The sequence below is a fragment of the Stenella coeruleoalba genome (genome assembly GCF_951394435.1).
Source record: "Stenella coeruleoalba genome assembly, chromosome: 2".
NCBI classification, from domain to species: Eukaryota; Metazoa; Chordata; class Mammalia; order Artiodactyla; family Delphinidae; genus Stenella; species Stenella coeruleoalba.
This window is the reverse complement of record NC_137147.1, coordinates 138,848,628-138,867,891: the sequence shown is the minus strand read 5'-3', so window position 1 is coordinate 138,867,891 and position 19,264 is coordinate 138,848,628. Positions and strand designations below refer to the sequence as shown.

General features: G+C 52.6%; 1 protein-coding gene across 3 annotated transcripts in view; it reads left to right on the top strand.

The window, feature by feature from the left end:
- Nucleotides 1-17,723, top strand: part of CORO2B (coronin 2B) — a 218,229-nt gene extending 200,506 nt beyond the window's left edge. For all 3 annotated transcript variants that reach the window (XM_079912102.1, XM_079912103.1, XM_079912101.1), the window contains 9 exons: nucleotides 3,541-3,690; nucleotides 4,352-4,516; nucleotides 6,404-6,520; nucleotides 6,652-6,756; nucleotides 7,233-7,329; nucleotides 10,910-11,022; nucleotides 11,341-11,431; nucleotides 11,638-11,777; nucleotides 15,730-17,723. In XM_079912102.1, the coding sequence (XP_079768228.1) occupies nucleotides 3,541-3,690; nucleotides 4,352-4,516; nucleotides 6,404-6,520; nucleotides 6,652-6,756; nucleotides 7,233-7,329; nucleotides 10,910-11,022; nucleotides 11,341-11,431; nucleotides 11,638-11,777; nucleotides 15,730-15,861 (1,110 nt within the window). In that variant the 3' untranslated portion in view covers nucleotides 15,862-17,723. The remainder of the gene's footprint in view (nucleotides 1-3,540; nucleotides 3,691-4,351; nucleotides 4,517-6,403; nucleotides 6,521-6,651; nucleotides 6,757-7,232; nucleotides 7,330-10,909; nucleotides 11,023-11,340; nucleotides 11,432-11,637; nucleotides 11,778-15,729) is intronic.
- The last annotated feature ends 1,541 nt before the right edge of the window (nucleotides 17,724-19,264 follow it).

Sequence of the window (19,264 nt, the reverse complement as noted above, 5' to 3'; positions counted from 1 at the left end):
CACACATGGCCTCTGGCCTCCTCTGCCACCCACCAGCCTGCCCCACACCAGCCGGGCTGACCCTCCTGCGGCTTCTCTGCCCACTGTGCCTGAACCCACACACGGGGTCATTTTTCTGCCTCATCCTTCCCCACATTCCCAGCCTGTCTTTTCAAACGTGGGTCACATCCCCTCTTCTAATAACACTGTGCCTCCTGACCCTCCCACCCCGTCACCCCCAAGACTGGATTCAGGGCCCCCAGTTCTGTGCTCCTGTAGGTTCTCTGCCATGTGCGCTCAGAAGCAGGCTATGGGGCAAGCTCAGCGCCCCTCCCATTGCCTCATTATCCCACGGCCTGGCTCATAAGAGGTGTGAGTGGAATGAATGAGACTCAACTTTCGGTTTCAAAGATTTTCTCAAAGGCCAGATTTTCTCCCCTTCCTAATCAACACTTATACACTGAATGACATGGGTTCGCGTGTGTATGTACTTGTCTGGCCATAGACAAGATCCTTTGCCCCCAAATGCCTCCACGCTGGCCTGCCTTTCTGCTCCTTCAAGTTTCGTCCCCTTGACCCTGAAAGCATCTCAAGCTTCCTGCTCAAGTGTAAACAAGGGTAGCCTATCAACACGGAAAAAGATGCCTGGTATTTCTAAGAATCAAAGACATGCAAATCCAAACAACAGGGAGATGGCATTTTTGATCTGATGGGCAGAAACCTGTTTTCGAAGGTATAGTTTTAGAGACATGGGTAAAGAAACACTCTCAGACTCTGCTGGTAAAAACTGGGACAGCTTTTTTTTTTAATTAAATTATTTTTTTTATTTTTGGCTGCGTTGGGTCTTCGTTGCTGCGTGCAGGCTTTCTCTAGTTGCAGTGAGCAGGCTTCTCATTGCACGGTGGCTTCTCTTGTTGCAGAGCACAGGCTCTAGGCGCTCTAGCTGCATGGGCTCAGTAGTTGTGTGCATGGGCTTAGTTGCTCCGTGGCATGTGGGATCTTCCCAGACCAGGGCTCGAACCCGTGTCCCCTGCATTGGCAAGGGGATTCTTAACCACTGCGCCACCAGAGAAGTCCCTGGGACAGCTTTTGAGGACAATTTTACAGTAACTAAAAAAGTGAAACACTTCTGGGCATGTGTCCTACAGGAATACTCACAGCCATGCACAAACCTGTATGACAGGCCTGATCATCATAGAATGAATTGTAACAATGAAAAAAATGGGCAGAGCCCAGGTGTCCATTAACAGAAGTTGATTAAACCCATCACGGCATGGCCACATAACAGCTGTCCCTCTGGCCACTTAAAAAGATAAGGTAGAGCCATGTGTAGTGGTGTGGAAAAACGCCCACTAGCACTTGTTACATGAGAAAAGCAAGTTGCAGAAGTACACGTGTCATAGCATACCTTTGGGTAAAAAAGAAGGAAATGCGGAGGATGGGGGAGGTATTGTATGTATGAAGTGTGTGTGTGTGTGTGTGTGTGTGTGTGTGTGTGTGTGTGTGTGTAACACAAGCATTAGTCTCCGCTCTTCAAGGGTCACCTTCCTCTGGAACATTTGGGGACAAGAAGAATGAGTGTCTTATTGGTGACTACTGAGTCATCTACCCTGGTCCCCACTCCACCCTCCCTGCCATTTCCAGACGAGACCTCATCTCAGAAGGCGCTTGCACAGGGCTGTCGGGGAAAGACCGTAGGGCATGCTGGGCCCCCTTTCCATCACCTCCCTCCCCCAGGCTCCTGCCACCATGCAGGCTTATGTGAGTGTTGGGCTTTCCCGGAGAGCTGGAGCAACCACAGGAGATGATTCAATGACGACAGGAAAACCTCAAACTGTCCCCTAATTATAAACTTTTTCTCAAGTATGTTTTTGAAACTGAGAATGGTACTCCTAAGGGTGACCCCTAATCCTTGACTGGACCTGGAGGCTCCCATGGTCTACATGTGCCAAGCTGGGTCTTCAGGGGAACACAACATGTGGGCAGTACTCATTTCTACAGTCTCAGGGTAAAGCACCAAGAAGGGAAACCCACAAGGGAATTCCCTTAGAGGTACCCCCGGTTCCCAGCCTTGCTGCCCTGTCTTCGGGACTGCCTTTGGCTTTCTTTAACATGTTTTTCCTCTTTATTCATAGCCTTCAGAATTATCATCAAATGGCTAATAGTCCATATTGCTGTAACATAGTAAATTGTTGCCCTAATGTTGGTCACTTGGAGTATTTCTGAATTTTCTGTATTGCAATGAACATCTTCGTGCGTGGAGATTTGGGCTTATATTGAACGTTAAGAGTGAAATTACTAGATCAAGGAATATAATACAAATGTCTCTATGGTTCCTATTAAAGATTGCCGAATTGCTTCCAAAACAGAGTTACTCTGTTTTGTAATACCACGAACACCAACTGAATCTATAAGTTCCCGTATAATCTTGTCCATACTGTTTTGTTTTTTTGTTTCTTTCAGTTGGCTATTTTAGAAGATTATAAATGGTATCTCAAAGCTGTCTTCCCTGTTTTTCTCCTTACTGGCAAGGGTGGAGTTCAGATTTTCTAAATGTTTGTGTTAAAGGTGTCCTAAGCTATAGTCACGTGTTCTTTTTCTTCTCCACCCAGTTAGATCGTAATAAACAGCATTAATGATGATGATAACAATTATAACAAGAACTATAATTCCATAGGTCTTTAGAGCACTTTATAGTTTACAAACTCTTACAACCACTATCTTATTTTATTCTGCCAGTAGGCCAGGCAAGGCAAAGACTCCCCCCACCCCGCTCCATTTATAGATGAAACAGTTGAAACTTGCAGGGTATGCTTGGCTTGAGAAACAGAAGCCTACCAGCATTGATGTAAATAATCAGGGGGTTATTCAAAGATCGCAGAGAAATTGCTCAGTTTCTCTCTCTCCAGGGCCGCGTGATTGCTTCTCTCCATGAGTTGCACCCTCCTCTCTCTTCTTTGCTTCTTTATCAGCATCCATAAGCCTGATGATAGCTGCATCCAGGCTCTGCATCCTTTCGGCTCAGGCTCCAGCATCTCATCGGTCTCTGCCCCTCGGTTCATCATCTTTCAGGAGAGACTCCGGGCCTCCCAGTCTCCCAGATGGGTTTCCCTCTGCTCAGGTGTCCATCCCGGGTGGGGAACAGAGTGAGGGACAGGCCATGTGGTACAAACAGAGGCGCTGGGGCTGAAGGCACTATTACAAGGGTGTGGAAGGGAAGCAGAGATAGGCTTTGAATACAGCACTTGCTAAAAGCTGCTCCCTGTGTGATCCTCTGGGCCTGGCTAGACAATAAGAATCACGATATCCAGTAAGAACAGTCGCCAAGGTCTGCAGAGGCTTCTTGGAGGAAACCCTCCCAAAGGCACAGAGGAGATGGTCTCTTTTCTCTCTAGCCACACCCTGCAACCTCCCCCTCAGGCCTGTCGGGCTCTGCCCACCACCCTGGCCAGGAGATACCTTGCTAGGCAGATCTCCGAAAGCCTGGTGTCTGAGGAAGAGGGCAGCAGGGGCTTCTCCTGGCCCTGCCCAGCCAGCCCAGGCCCTCCTTCCCCTCTGCAGGTGCGGATCTGGGAGATCCCCGAGGGCGGGCTGAAGCGGAACATGACGGAGGCTCTTCTGGAGCTGCATGGGCACAGCCGGCGCGTGGGGCTGGTCGAGTGGCACCCTACCACCAACAACATCCTGTTCAGTGCTGGCTACGACTACAAGGTGGGCAGCTGGTGGGCACTGTGGCCAGAGCCGACTCGGCGGGGAAGTGGAGGGGGAGAGAGAGAGGCACTTTGGGGGGCCTGTAGGGAGCACTGTTACTTTCCCGAGCCTGTTAACCAGTATTGTCACATCCATTCATTCGCTCGTTCAACAACACAGCTGAGCATCTTCTGTGCGCCCGTCATTCCTGGGGTTCACAGAGGCTGGAGGCACTGGTACATTGGAGAAGAAAGCCCACTCCGTGCCCACACTCTCTGCCTGGTCACTTCTTAACCAAGAAGTAGCTGCTGCCCTCCTAGTAGAAAAAAGAAGCATCCAAAGCTGCTGGTGGGGAGAATGGAGCCCCAGCCCCTACCCCCAGGCATGCCCTCAAAAGAGGTGTGCCGGCCAGTGGAACCTGGCCAGGAACACTCACACTTCTTGCTAGAAGCAGAAACCGAGCCCAGGCTGGGGCTGGGATCTGCCCAAGGATAGTTGTGGATTTGTGTGACAGGGACACATCAGCCTTTGATATAGAACCCACCGACACCATCCCTCATCCCAGCACATCCAACCCCGCATGGGGCGTCTCTCCCAGGGCCATCGGGTGCAGGCTGGGGACAGCCACCCCGTGCCAGCGGCAGCAGGGCTGAGCCCGCCTCCTGTGTATCCGCCCTCCCAGGTCCTCATCTGGAACCTGGACGTGGGCGAACCGGTGAAGATGATAGACTGCCACTCGGACGTGATCCTCTGCATGTCCTTCAACACTGACGGCAGCCTGCTTACCACCACGTGCAAGGACAAGAAACTGCGTGTGATCGAGCCCCGCTCCGGCCGCGTTCTGCAGGTGAAGCCCCGCATCTTTCTCGAGGGGAAGGAAAGGTATTGGGACCCAGGGCTCTGCTTTCAGCCGGCCCTGGAGGGAAAGGCTGTGCCAGCTCCCCTCTCCCGAGCACCTGGCCTGCACCTCTGGGGACCACCCCATCTGTTCTGGGCTCTTCTCCGCTCATAGGAGCCCTGCCTTGTTCTGGAAGCGGAGGGACCTCAGTAGCCTTCCCACAGACTCCACCCCTCTCCCCAGATGGGACTCTTCTGCCTGTTCTGGGGGCCAAACTGGTAACCCCCGCTGAATCCCTGGGTGTTGACCATCGTAGGCACAGGAGGAGGGGACTTTGGACTCACTGCCCAGCCACCTGCATGGGACGAGCCTGGAGAAAGCGGCTCGGGGTGTCAGTCCCAGGGACAGCTCCAAGAGGGGAGGTGGATGGTGAACTTAGCTCCAGTTTTGGTCTTTGACTCTGGGTCTTAACTCTGAGGAAGGGATTCGATGTCATTTGGGAGTAAGAAATTTACATTTCTTGAGCACCTACTGCGTGCCAGTCATGGAGCTAGATGGGATGGAAAATTTGGATGAAATCTGAGGTTTACCTCCTAACACAAGAAAGATTGGTGCGTGACCTGGTTGTGTTTATCTTGGAAAAAGCCAATATTGCAGGACCAGAATGTCATCTACTACTACAAACAATAATCACCATAGTTATTAGTGTCGTTAGTATTAGCCACCATTTACTCAGAGCTCATTGTGTGGCACTGTGCCCGGGCCTCCCCATCGTCCCTTCATTTAATCCTCTGCGGTGGGTACTGTTACTCTTCCCATTTCCCACATGGCAACGCTGCCCCTTGCAGAGGGGCTGACCTGATTCTCACAGTTACAGGAGGAGCTAGAATTCAAACCCGGACAGTTGGACCCCAGAGCCCATGCCAAGCAGAAAAGATGTAAGAGAGCAGAGACCCCAACCTCCTTCTCACAGATGTGGACACATGCCCGGAGAGGGTGAGGGACTCCTCCAGGGTTACACTTTTTCGGCAGAACTTGGAACTAAAATCCAGAGTGAGTGACGCCAGCCTGGGTCTCTGCACTGCTCCACCAGCCTCTGGATCCTGCCTCACGCTGACTCATCCTGGCAAGGGGCCGCCATGTGTTAGGAGGGAAAGGAGGTGTCATAAGTCCAGAGGCAGGAGAGAAGGCAGAGGATGGCCCAGTTAGAAGGAGCCCCCGGTGAAGTGAGTCGCCCCGCAGTGAACCAGCATGAGTCCCCGGCCTCCTGAGCCTCGAGCTCTCCATCCTCAGAGAGTCCTTGCAGTAGGGATTGTTGTGACAGTTCAGAGATGCCTTGGTGAGAGCACCTGGCACCCAGCCCAGCTCAGGCCCTGCCTGGGACTTGGTCCAGTTAGTTCCCTCCTTCCCCATCCCCCACCCGCTCTGGGACCTGGCAGCGAGGCCTGGTTTCTTGGTCCCCAGCCTCCATTGCCCCACAGCACCTGTAGTCATTTCCTGTGGCTGCTGTGACAAGCTACCACAAGCGATGTGCCTTACAACAACAGAAACTGATCCTCTCACAGTTCTGGAGGCCGGAAGTCTGGCTCCCTCCGGCGGCTCTAGGAGAGAAGCCTTCGTGGTCTCTTCCGGCTTCTGGTGGCTTCCTTGGCTTGTGGCCTCACCTCTGCAATCTCTGCCTCTGTGGTCACACTGCCTTCTCCTTTCTGCGTCTGTGGAATCTCCCTTTACCTCTCTCTTCTAAATAAGGACACTTGTGATGGCATTTAGGGCCCCCGTGGATGACCCAGAGGTTCCGGGGATTAAGACATGGACGTGTGTTTGGGGGCCACCAGGCAGCCCAGTCCAGCACCCTATTGTCTGGGGCCTGGCTCACCAGCTCTCTGTCCCTGCCAGGAGGCGAACTGCAAAAACCACAGAGTGAACCGGGTGGTCTTCCTGGGAAACATGAAGCGGCTTCTCACGACGGGGGTCTCCAGGTGGAACACGAGACAGATCGCCCTCTGGGACCAGGTCAGCCGCAGGGAGGCCGGAGCGGATGGGGCAACGTCAAAGCGTTGTTACTCCGGGGGCTTTGCTGGGATTGGGGAAGGCGAGGTACCATCCTGCCTGGATACGGGCTGATCCTGGCCCCCGGCCCGCAGGAGGACCTGTCCATGCCCCTGATCGAGGAGGAAATCGATGGGCTCTCCGGCCTCCTGTTCCCCTTCTACGACGCCGACACACACATGCTCTACCTGGCTGGAAAGGTAGGAGAAGATGGGGGAGGGACAGAGACAGGCTGTGGGAGACCCCTGCCCCCATTGGGCCCCCGCTCCTGCCCTACCTCCCAAGAAGAGCCTAGCCTCCCTGCCCTTCCCCTGACCCAACATGGGTCAAAACCTACCCTCAAGTCGGACACTCATTCTGTTGAGGTGTCAGTGACTGAGAATTCCTTCAGGGGTGGATTGGAGTGGGGTTTGACTTGGGAATAAGGATCAGAGCCTGACGTGAATCATCCCTAATGATGGGATTGGAGGCACCTGCCAGGAGATCTTGTTAGAAAGTCTGTCTGTAGGCCCCAGCAAGTCCCTTACTGGGGGCCTAGAAGCCAGGCCTCCTGGGTCTTTTGACCACCTCGGAGGCATGGCAGAGGCTCTTTTCAGCAGCCCGCTGGACCAGGACCTGCTGAACCCGCCCCTTCCTCTCTTCCTTCCTCACCTCCCTCCCCACACCCGGCTCCTAGGGAGATGGAAACATCAGATACTACGAGATCAGCACCGAGAAGCCCTACCTGAGTTACCTCATGGAGTTCCGCTCCCCGGCCCCGCAGAAAGGCCTCGGTAAGGGGGTCCGGGGGCTCTTGCGGTTGTTAGGCTGTAGAAGGAGACACTGGAATTTGGCTTTCGGGCCACCCTGCCCCCAAAATGAAAAGTCAGACTCAGAAGGCCACGGCTCATGGGCAGGTCAGAATGGAACCTCTGGGTGCTGCCCTGTGAAGGTCAGCCCGCCCTCCTTCAGCCAGCCTGAAGACCGGCTCCGTCACCCCGTGGGGCTTGGTGTGCTCCGTCATCTCTGGCCATCAGCAGCCTCAGGAGTGTGCGCGGTACCTTCATTCCCGTTTGCAGATGGGGAGGCCAAAGCCCATTGTTGTTCTGACATGGTGGGAGGAGGTTCAGTAACTAAAGGTCAGAACGGGGTCCAGGAGCATGTCCCTTCCTGAAGCCTCTGGGAAGTCAGGACCCTCAGTCCCCCAAAGCAGCTCTGTCCTTGCCTGAGAAGACAGGAGGAATTCCAGGGTGTCCCCCTCACTGCATCCCCAGGTTCTCAGGCAAATCCCATAGAGGGCTCCAGGATTGACGAGTGTAGTGAGTCCGTCCTTCACGCCCTACACTCTCCCACCGCTAAAGCCTTACAATGAAATCTTCATGCCCAGTGACTCACACTGGCAGTGCATCCGATTCAGCAGTCCCCCATTTGGGGTCCAAATCACCCAGAGGAAGGAATCTCTTCAGGGATCTGTTCCCTCCTCTCCTTAGAATTTGGGTCTGGTTTTGTCCCTCTGAGGATCTGGGATTATGGACACGGCCTGAGGGCCAGCTTCAGAGACATCAGGGCTGGAGGGGCCCAAGGACCCCTCTCAGGGACCAGCAGCAAAATGGAGGCCCAGAGATATGCCTGAGGTCCGAATGACCATTCCACTGACTTCACCCTTCCCCAGGGCTCTGTCATCCCCACCTCCCTCGCTGTCACCCCATCATCAAATAGTATAAAATGCAGCCTGGACTTTGGAGTCCAAGCTAGGTTTATATTCTGGTTAGGGACTGTGTCCCTAACCCCTCTGTGTCCCAGTTTCCTCATCTTTAAAATGGGGATAATTAAACCTACCTTGAAGGGCTGTTGTAAAGCTTAGAGATCATGTATACAAAACACCTGGCAAAGTATTTGTCTCCTGTTCCTTCCTGTAGTCATTCAACAAACATGTACTGGGTACCAGCTGTGTGCCAGACCCTGGACTAGTCCAGGGGTAAAGTGATCAATAAAACAGAACACAGCCTCACTCACATCCCACTGAGGGACAGACAGACAGTAAACAAATAAGTAAGGAAAATATTGGATGGTAGTAAGTTCTAAGAAGAGAATCAGATGGGGTAATAGAACAGAGAGTGACGGGGGCTGTTTTAGACCAGGTGGTCGGGGGAAGCCTTGCTGTGGAGGTGACATTTTAAACTGAGATCCGAAAGGCAGGAAAGGGGAAGAGTAGTGCCAGCAGAAAGAACAGTTAGTGCAAAGGCCCTGAGGCCAGAAAGAGCCTGGCATGTTCTAGGAGCAGAAGGGAGGCGAGTGTGGCTAAGCATAAACATGCGGAAGATGGGCAAGTGTTAGGGGATTGAGCTGGAGAGATGTGCAGGGGCCAGTTCCCATGGGATGCATTAGACAGGGTATATTAGAGTTCTCCAGAGAAACGACCAAGTATATTTATAAAAGGGGAATTGCAAGGATTTGGTTCATGTGATCATGGAGGCTGAGAAGTCTCACAATCTTCCCTCTGCAAGTTGGAGGCCCAGGAAAGCCAGTGGTATAATCCAGCTCAAGTCTGAAGGCCTGAGACCCCAGGGAGCCGATGGTGTGACTCCCAGTCCAAGGGCAGGGGATGAGATGAGATGTCCCAGCTCAAGCAGCGAGGCAGGGAAAAAAGGGCAAATTCCTCCTTCCTCTGGCCTTTGTTCTGTTCAGTCCTGCGATGGGTTGGAAGATGCCCACCCACATTGGGGAGGGCCATCTACTTTACTGGGCCCACCGACATTAACCATCACCCAGGGGAAGGAGTTGGGGTTTCACCGGGAACTCGTAGAATTTTCTTTTTCTTGGGTGGATGGGTAGGTGGGAGTGGGACCGTGTGATGTAATGTGAAAGGTTGGTTTAAGATTGCTCTGGCTTCTGTAGGGAGACTGGATCTTGAAAGGGCAGGAGGGAGGCAGAGAGACCAGTGAGGAGGCCCCTGTGGACTTCTAGGCAAGAGAGAATGGTAACTAGGGGGATGGCATGGGGATGAGGAGATGAGGATGGATCCAGGAGATGTTTAGAAAGTTGGGTCAGGGCTTCCCTGGTGGCGCAGTGGTTGAGAGTCCGCCTGCCGATGCAGGGGACACGGGCTCGTGCCCCGGTCCGGGAAGATCCCACATGCCGCGGAGCGGCTGGGCCCGTGAGCCATGGCCGCTGAGCCTGCGCTCCACAACGGGAGAGGCCACAACAGTGAGAGGCCCGCGTACCGCAAAAAAAAAAAAAAAGAAAGTTGGGTCAGCAGGACGTGGGGAGGAGGGAGGGGCAACTGAGGATAGCTATTTCTCCTTGTCCTCCTCACCTGTGGCCACTGTTGAGCATTTGCCACGAGCCAGGCACTTTTCGTAGGTCCCAGGTGGCTTTGTCACTCACCCCAGGCAGGTCACGTAGCTCCTAAGTGGCAGAGCCAGGATTCAAACCCAAGTCTGCTGGCTTCACTTGGTACCATGATGCCACTTCCCTCCAGCTCCTGGAATTCCCTTCTCTGGAAGAGCAGCCTTCTGCTCCAGCCGAGGAGAGGTAGAACCTTAACTCATATTCAGATCAGGGAGAAAGAAACTAATGTTATCTGTGCTCATCACTGCCGGGCAGTTAACAAGCATCTTCACACTCAGTCCCCCGACCATCTCGTGAGGGGCCACTACTGGACTCCTCTAGGCCACCAGGGAAGCTGGAGCTCAGAGAGCAGTGATTTGCCCAAGGACTCCCGGCCAGAAAGAGGGGAGAGTCGGGATTCAGACCCAGGATTCTGTCCCACCCGAAAGCTTGTGTTCCTAACCCCACACTGCACTGCTGCCCCAGCCGGTGTCCAGATGATACAGCTGTTAGGGATGTTGTATCTGGTGCTCACGCAGACATACATGCACACACGCACCCCTGTCGATCCTATAAGACACATGACGGAACGGCAGTCTTGGGCTGCGTGTAAACCTCTGGGGTACACAGGGAAAGCTTTCTCCCTCCTTCTTTCTCTCTGAAGACTGGGGGCACAGAGGCTTCGGGAAACCAGTTCATTTCAGAAGGTGATGGTCTCTGTGGCTTATACAGTCTCATCTGTAAAAAGAATGGATTAGATTCAAATAGTTCTGCAGCCCCTTCCAGTTCTCAAAGGCCCCAAATCTATAGCGTGCCCCTTGGTGAGGCAGGTCCGGCCCACGGGGCTTATTTGAGAAGTTACCACCCAGAGACAGAGCCTGACTCAGGAAGCCCCCAGCCCCTTCCTGTCTACTGTATGGGTCATTGCCTCCAAACCTAGTGCCCTCCACCTGTGCCTTTCCCCTGGCCAAGGTCATCAGGAAGGAGGGGCGATGAGGGGGGATTCCCGGGACCCCATGTAGCCGTATGTATGCCTGTCCACAGGGGTTATGCCCAAGCACGGGCTGGATGTGTCTGCCTGCGAGGTGTTCCGATTCTACAAGCTGGTGACTCTCAAGGGCCTGATTGAGCCTATCTCCATGATCGTGCCCCGGAGGGTGAGTGGGGCTGGGCTGGTTCCAAAGGGCCCCGGCACTGAAGCCTAGCTTTCTCGCCACTGACTGTAAGCCTGGCGGAGCCCGGAAGAAGGAGCCCTTTTCCTGTGGATTGGGGTGGGGGATGGAGGCCGTTCTAAGGTGAGGACAGTTTGGCTGGCTAAGGTGGGAATTCCAAATGGGAGACACTGTGAGTACAAAGGCCGGAGACAGGGCAGCAGGTATGCGGTTGGACGTCAGCAAAGAGGAGAATCTGACTGGAGAGCACGGGCTTTCTCAGCAGCCCCCCATCTGTCCACTCTTCTGCTTCCCTCGCTGCAGTCGGATTCCTACCAGGAAGACATTTACCCCATGACGCCGGGCACAGAGCCAGCCCTGACCCCCGATGAGTGGCTGGGAGGCATCAACCGAGGTACCGCAAGGGGTGGGCTTCCCAGAAGAGGCTAGGAGACTGCAACCTTGGCATTCGGTCTAGCCCACCCCCTTCCCCTTGCATATCCTCCTAATTGAACTTGCCCTCACACTCAGCCGACTGTCGGGCGTGGTGTTCAGTGAGAGCCACCATCACTTGACAGTCAATGGAACTGTCGGTGAGAACACGTCCCTTGCCTTTCTTAGATCCTGTGCTGATGTCTTTGAAAGAAGGCTATAAGAAGTCCCCCAAAATGGTATTCAAGGCTCCCATCAAAGAAAAGAAGAGCGTTGTGGTCAACGGAATAGATTTATTAGAAAATGTCCCACCCAGGACAGAGAATGAGGTAAGGAATATAAGTTATTGCTGCCACACATCCTGGCAGAGCGAGACCTCTGCATTTCAATTATGGGCTTCAGGCCTTTAAGCTAGCTCCGTTCTGGGGCATTTTTCTTTCTCTGACAAATACCATAAGTAGCCTGCTGTTGGCTTCCGTTGCCTCTGACCCCAATAACTAGAGGCTGGGCTACGGTAGGGATACTGATGCCCCTCAAACGTGCGAACCCAGAGTTACGTGTCCCCTCGTGAATCCATTTCAGAATGTGGCTGTCATCTGGAGTTATAAATTCCTGACTCATGGGGAAAGCCAGCCTCATGCATTACAGCACTGCTTTCCTCCCTGGCATGGCAGCAGCAGCAGGGTCTGATGATTTCCTGTTTTTGTGGAAGAGGCTGCATGTTGATGAAAGTACTCTTTGTACCATTTGGAAAGGGAGCAGCTCATCAGGGGTAACCGGAGCTGGGCCTTGTCCACGCCCCCCAGAGGTCTCTCCTTCCAGCCACACCCTCGGTCCCTGGCACCAGCGTAGTTCAGCTCAGCCAGGATTCACGGAATGCCCACCGTGTGCCAGGCCCTGGGCTTGATGCAGCTGCGGTGGAGATGGTGGCAGGGACCCACCTGCATTTGGATCCTGGCCCTCTCAATTCCTGGCTGTGCCTGAACATGTTTCCTGACTTCCCTAAGTCCATTTCCTCATGGTAAAACGGGGCTATGAGATGCTGTGAGCATTAAAGAGACCATTGCTAAGTATCTAGCACTCTTCCTTCTCACGTTAAATGCATAAAGAGGCTAACTGTATTAGCTCTCGATTACCATGTAACAAATTACCCCAAGACTTAGGGACTTAAACCCCAAACATTTATTAGCTCATAGTATCTGTGGGTGAGCGCGGCTCGAGGTCTCTCATGAGGGTGTGAACCATCAGCCAGGGCTGCAGTCGCATCTGAAGACTCACCTGTGGAAGGATCTGCTTCCAGGTTCACTTACTTGGTTGCCAGCAAGACTTATTTCCTCACAGGTCATTGGACTAAGGGTCTCAGTCCCTCAAGGGTTGTCGGCCGGATACCTCCCTCAGGTCCTTGCGATATGGACCTCTCCACAGGGCTGCTCACAGCATGGCAGTGAGGAAGAGAGGGTGTCCAGGATGGAAGCCACAGTCTTTTTGTCAACTCCCCTTGCAAATGACATACTGTCATGTCTGCCATATTCTATTCATTTGAAGCAAGTTACTAGGCCCCGTCTACCCATGAAAGGAGAGGATAACATGGGGCCATCTTACAGGATTTCTTGTCACACCAACTTATAATTATCGCTGTTATTCATAAAAGTAAGACCATTCCTAACTTCTGGGACCTCACAGTCTTAAAGGTGAAACTGGCAGGTAAATTGATAATTGCTATAAAATATGTTTATGTGCCATTATAGAGGGATGTTCAGATTTCTAAGGCTGGATGAGACCGTGTGATCCATGGGATTTGCTTCAAAATAATCGCGAGGAGGGTGGTACAGGGGAAGTAGGTAAGAGTAAAACCGAAGCAAGAGTGGTCACATGGGGACTTCCCTGGTGGTCCAGCGGTTAAGACTCGTGCTTCCAGTGCAGGGGGTGCAGGTTCGATCCCTGGTCAGGGAACTAAGATCCCGCATGCGACGTGGAACGGCCAAAAAGTTAAAAAAAAAAAAAAAAAAGAAGAAGAAGAGTGCTTGCATGTTATTTCCTGAAAATGGATGATGGGTACTTGTTTTTGTTTTCCATTAAAAAAATTTTTTTTTTCTTTTAAGTACCTTGAGAAGGTAGACATAGTTGAATTGCTGCGATAGCCCGGGGCCATAACAAGAACCTGAAGTTGGTTCTAGTACTGGGTGTGGAGAAGGCAGGGTGAATAGCAGTTACAATGAGTAACCTTTAGCTATGGACTTGTCTGTATCAGAATGGAGGACCTGGAGAAATATTTTAAAGGGTCTCTGAGCAGACAGCACAGATGCCACAATCTCTCTACACTACAGCCTGGATACTTTGCTTCTTGGGGAAAAAAAATTGCTCAGAGTCTGTTACTCTGGTTTTACCCACAGTTTTAATCATCACAGAAGACTGGAAGCAACCAATGAGATAATGGGGCTGTGAACAGTAGACACATGGGTCTAAGTGTGAAGAGACAACAGGTAGCTTGACACAGGGGAGAAGACATCATTGTACAGCTCTGTAATTTTACTAAAACTCACTGAATTGACTTAAAATAAGTGAAATTTATGGTACATGAATTATACTTCAGTAAATCTGTTTTTTAAACAAAAGTAGATCCAAAAAATTATACAGAGAAACTTTGAGAACTTGGAAGGCACAGGAGTGCGTAGCATCACTTAGTGCAGGGCAAACACCACAGCATCCCTGTGAACAGATGTAACCAGGACTGGTTTGTTGGTTAATGAAAAAAAAAAGTCAGTTAAAGGAAAGAATCACAAAAATGACATATATATATTCTTTAAACAATTTATTTTCATTTAAATGTAAAACATATACATTCATTCCACACGTTTTGATGTAGGACCAAGGCCTCTTCTTTGAGGACGTCCCAGTTGGGATCTGCTATGTCTTTGTCAAATAAATCACACTTTAACTCCAGTTTCCAGTTTCAGTTTCTTTTAAGTGGAGCTTAAAATCAATCTGAAAACAAAGCCCTTGTTTTTTCAAAGTTTTCCCCAGTTTTTTTTTTTAATATTTATTTATTTATTTGGCTGCTCTGGGTCTTAGTTATGGCATGTGGGATCTTCGTTGCAGCATGCAAACTCTTAGTTGTGGTGTGTGGGATCTAGTTCCCTGACCAGGGATTGAACCCATGCCCCCTGCATTGGGAGCGTGGAGTCTTAGCCACTGGACCACCAGGGAAGTCCCCCGGGTTTTTTTTTAAGACAGGTTTATTGAGGTGTAATTGACCTACGGTAAAATTCATCCTTTGTAGTGTACAGTTCCATGAGTTTTGACATATGCCTACAGCTGGGTGACCACTACCATACAATCAAGATATAGAATATTCCCCATCTTTTATGTGTATGTCATCCACACCTAGTTCAGTAACAACTTTCTTAGCACACCCTTCTTCAAGATTCTCAAATGCATTCAACTTAGTTTTTATGGAAACAGCAACTCTCTTTTTGTATTCCTATTTCATCAGTTTATGTCATATTTAATTAAACTGTGCAATCATTATACAAAAACAGATGCGACTCACAGTAGGCAGTTTGAGGACCAACGCGACTGCTTATTGGTAACTTTCAGCTCAAGTGTGTGGGGTCCTCCAGGAGCCTGTGGAGGCTGCGTTTTGCGGGCGTCAGTCAGTCTGTTTTATGGAAGAAATGGAGAGGCTGGTTAATCCAGGGAGCCATCTAAGCGAGGGTCTGTCAGATTCCCATGCTTTGCCCGTGGCCACTCCAACGATGGCTGGTGCAGACTTTGGTGCGCCGTGCTAGTCCCCTGTCAGCAGGAAAAAAAGCTGGATTCCATTCTGTATCCTGAGCTTCGTTAAGAAGAGAAGGATGCAGAACATGTTAGAAAGCTTTCTATTCCGAGTGGGAGGTAAATGAAGTATTCGGTTTGAAGCCCTAAAAGGGTGAGCTTGGGATATTGGAAAACTGGCCTGTGTGGACTCATCCCTTCTTCAGTGACCCTGGATCAGTGCCCGAGGCGGGTCTGCATATGCCAGAGCTTTTCTTCTCTGCCTCACGGTGTACGGGCTGGGGGTGGACGTGGGTGGGAGCCATGCGCTGAACCTGGAGAAGGGAGAGCGGCAGTGACCTGAGTCACCTGGGACACCGGCATGGGGGAGGGGTGGGAGGCCTGGGCCAGGAGGACAGCGGCTGCAAGGGGCGTGGGGGTGGAGTTGGGGGTCTGGGTGCCCCCTGGAAATGTCACCTTCTCCCCTGCTCTCTTCGGCTCACCGGCCCCCTCTCTCGCCCACCCCAGCTCCTCCGGATGTTCTTCCGGCAGCAGGATGAGATTCGGAGGTTGAAGGAGGAGCTGGCCCAGAAGGACATCCGCATTCGGCAGCTACAGCTGGAGCTGAAAAACTTGCGCAACAGCCCCAAGAACTGTTAGCTCCCCGGCTGGGCTGCTTTCTAAGCCGATCTCTCCGTTGTTTCTACTCGTCCCTTCACTTCCCATTCTCCGGTGACCCCAGAGACAGAACCAGGACTGGAGCTGGGGGAGTGCCTGAGGACCCCACCTGCCACCTCAAGAACTGGAAGCTGACCTTTGACCTGTCGACCTCACGCTAACAAAAGCCCCCAGCCTCTCCCGGAGACCCAGGCCGGCAGCCCCTTCCCCTGCCACCCCAGGAGCCCCGGCTTCCCCTTGGCTGGCAAAGACCTTGGACTCCCCGAGGGGTGCCCTCAATGGACCAGGGAGCGGAGGGGGAAGCCAGGACCCCAGGAGACTTAGAGGTTGAACTTTTCCCCTGCAAAGGGGGCTGCCAGGACATCTCCGTGCTCCCTGCTGGGGCTCACAGTGGCCCTGATGGACGCACAGTAAGGGCTGGATTGCCGGCATCAGCTGTTCTCCCTCCCATCCCCCACCTCTCTCCCCGCACCCCCCCCCCGCCCCCGCAGCCCTGGAAGCCCACTCACCTGACAAGGGTTGCGAGCAGCCCAACTCCTTCCTGTCTCTTGTCCCCTCTCTCTTATCTTCAGGGAATTAAGAGGATCGCTCGCCAAGGCCATAATGCCCCCTTGCTTTCCCCTGAGGCTCTTCAAAGCTCTGGCAACACCCTTCTCCCATTGACTTTGTGAAGCAGGCAGGGTAGGGAATCGTGTCTCCATTTTACAAGTGACAGAACTGAGGGTTGCAATGGGGTAGTGGCTTGACTAAGTCACCCAGCAGATGAACAGTGGACCCAGGACCAGGACCAGTGGTGTGCAGACCTCAGGCCCGGACCCTTCCCACTGCATCAAGATGCCAATCCCACGGGGGCATCACCAGGGCCCAAGTCTCCGTGGAGGAGAAGACTGGGAGCCTCCCAACACCAGTAGTGCCAATGTGTCTCACTGCCCAGTTGAGGCCCCTCACACTCAGTGTCCCTACGTCCTCCCGGCCCCCACCTTCTGCTCCCACCCCCCAGGGGACTCCCTCTGAGATGAGGCCTCTTCCTCCTGGAGGCTGAGGCTGAGAAGGGTGGAGCTGGCCCTGGGGAGGCCGAGCAGGGGCCGGATGGCTCCAGGGGCCGCTCTGTGTGCATGTCTCCGCCCTGCTCTCTCAGTCACGGTCAGCCTTAACAGTTGTAGGATGACCACAGCCCCTCACGTGGGTGTAGCACTTTAAAGTTTACACAGCCCTTCGACACTTAGGATCCCATTTGAGCCTCATCTCAGCTCCCAGAGGAAGGGAGCATTCTCCCCATTTTGCAGATAAAGAAACTGAAAAGCGGCCCAGGGTAACAGGACCCTGGGAGATGCCACATTTCACTTGGTCTTCTACAATTTTCTTTTTTTCCTCTTTCTCTCCCTTCATTTGTCACTACCTATGGAGTCCATGAACACTGTTCTTAGAAAAGTCACAGTTTAGGGGTGAGGTCTGGCCTGGGCACCAGGAAGTGGGTGTCCACTCTTCTCTCTCATGAGCTAGGACCTACTAGATGCATTGTGCTCCACACTGCTTGTCCCACGGCCGCCCTGCACAGCATCCATCCACACAGGCGGGGCTCCCTAAGCCCCCCCAGTGACCTGGGCAGGGAAAGCCCCCCTGACCCCTCGGGCTTTTCCCCCAAGAGCCTTCCACCCTCTCGGCCAGCTAAAGCAGGGTCTCCTCACCCCCCAGACCCCGCAGCTAGACGGTGTAAGCTTACATCTCCTCTTCCCCACACTTCTGAAGCTTTTTTTTCTTCCCCCCTGACCTTTGTGGTCTTCTGTGATTATTTATGCTGCCTCCTGAGGATAGAATTGAAATAAAATGTTTTCAACTTGTCGGACCCGGGCACGGCCAGCTCATTTAACCTGGGAGGTTCCTGCTCTTGGTCACCATGGTATCTTGACGGTCAGCTCCCCGGCCACAGCTCCTCTGCTTTAGTGGAACAACAAATCACATCCGTGTCTACAGATGCCATTTCACACTTTCATCCATCTACAGCAAGGCTTCTGAACGTCAGCCCTGTGGACGTACGGCGCCAGATAATTCTTTGCTGTGAGGGCTGTCCTGCGCCCTGTAAGCCGTTCGGCAGCATCCCTGGCCTCCACCAGTCAGATGCCACAGCGCCCCGAACCCAGTTGTGATAAACAAAAATGTCTCCAGGTATCACCCAGTGGCCCCTGGGGTGTCAGAATCGCCCCCAGTTGAGAACCACTGTTCCACAGTTATTCAGTAGGCATCTGCTGTGGGTCCAGCCCTGTGTTGGGGTCTGAAGGACACCAGTGTTTCACATTGGAATGGTGCTTCGCAGTTTACAAAGCACTCTTCCACGTATTTGACTCCTTTGATTTTCACGGCTCTAGGTGCTATGTTCTAACTGTTCCCGTTTTCCAGAAGAGCCATCAGGTCCAGAGTGTGACATGCTGAAGGTCATTTAGCGGGTGTAACGGAGAAGACACACAGGGACGAGGATCTTCTGAGCCCAGAGCCAGAGGAGGCATGTGTTCCCGGTCCTCAGCCAGGCTCAGCGCTGGGCAGGGTGTCTTCTGGGCAGAGGGCTGGGGCCCATCGTGAGACCAGGGGCTGCCAGGCTGCTGGGACACCCTCGCTCTCTGACCCAGCCAGACTTGTCATGGAGCAGAGTCGTCAGGCTGCAAAGTGGACAGGGATGTGGCAGTGTGGACAGCACAGGAAACTCAGAAGAGCCACAGGAAAGCAATGAAAGCCTTAGAAAAAAGGGCAGGAGAGGAAATGATAAAAGGCAGTGGAAGAGCAGTGGACAGGACACCGGGACAGGGAGGGCGTGGTCCAGGCCCAGCTCTGCCTCTGATGGGCTGTGTGACGGGAAGAAGTTCACTTCTCCTCTCTGGGCTTCACTTTCTCCATCTATAAAATGAGGGTATAGGGACTACCCTGGCAGTCCAATGGTTAAGACTCCATGCTTCCAACGCAGAGGGCACGGGTTCGATCCCTGGTCGGGGAACTAAGATCCCACGTGCCACGCAATGCAGCCAAAAAAAAAAGGGGGGATAGGAAAATTGGAGGGTCCATTCCTGGTCTAACACTTGAGTTTCCACTACACCAGCATTTGGAAGAATGGGACAGATCCCCAAGACCACCCATTGTCTAGCTCGAGTGATACAAACAAGAAGTATATCAGGCGAAGGGAAGCAGCAGGGTGGCTTCCTACAGGCTTGGGTGCAGAAAAGTACTTTTGCTAAACATGAATTTGAAAAAGACACTCCTGGAGTTTCTGCTGTAGATCAATTCACAGTCCTGGGCTTGAAAGAAATGCTAAGGTCATTGAGAGTTTGGCCTTCGTGAGCTCCTTCTCCGGGGATGCCAAGGAAGGGGGGTGGAGCTGGGTCCTTGACTGACGCTT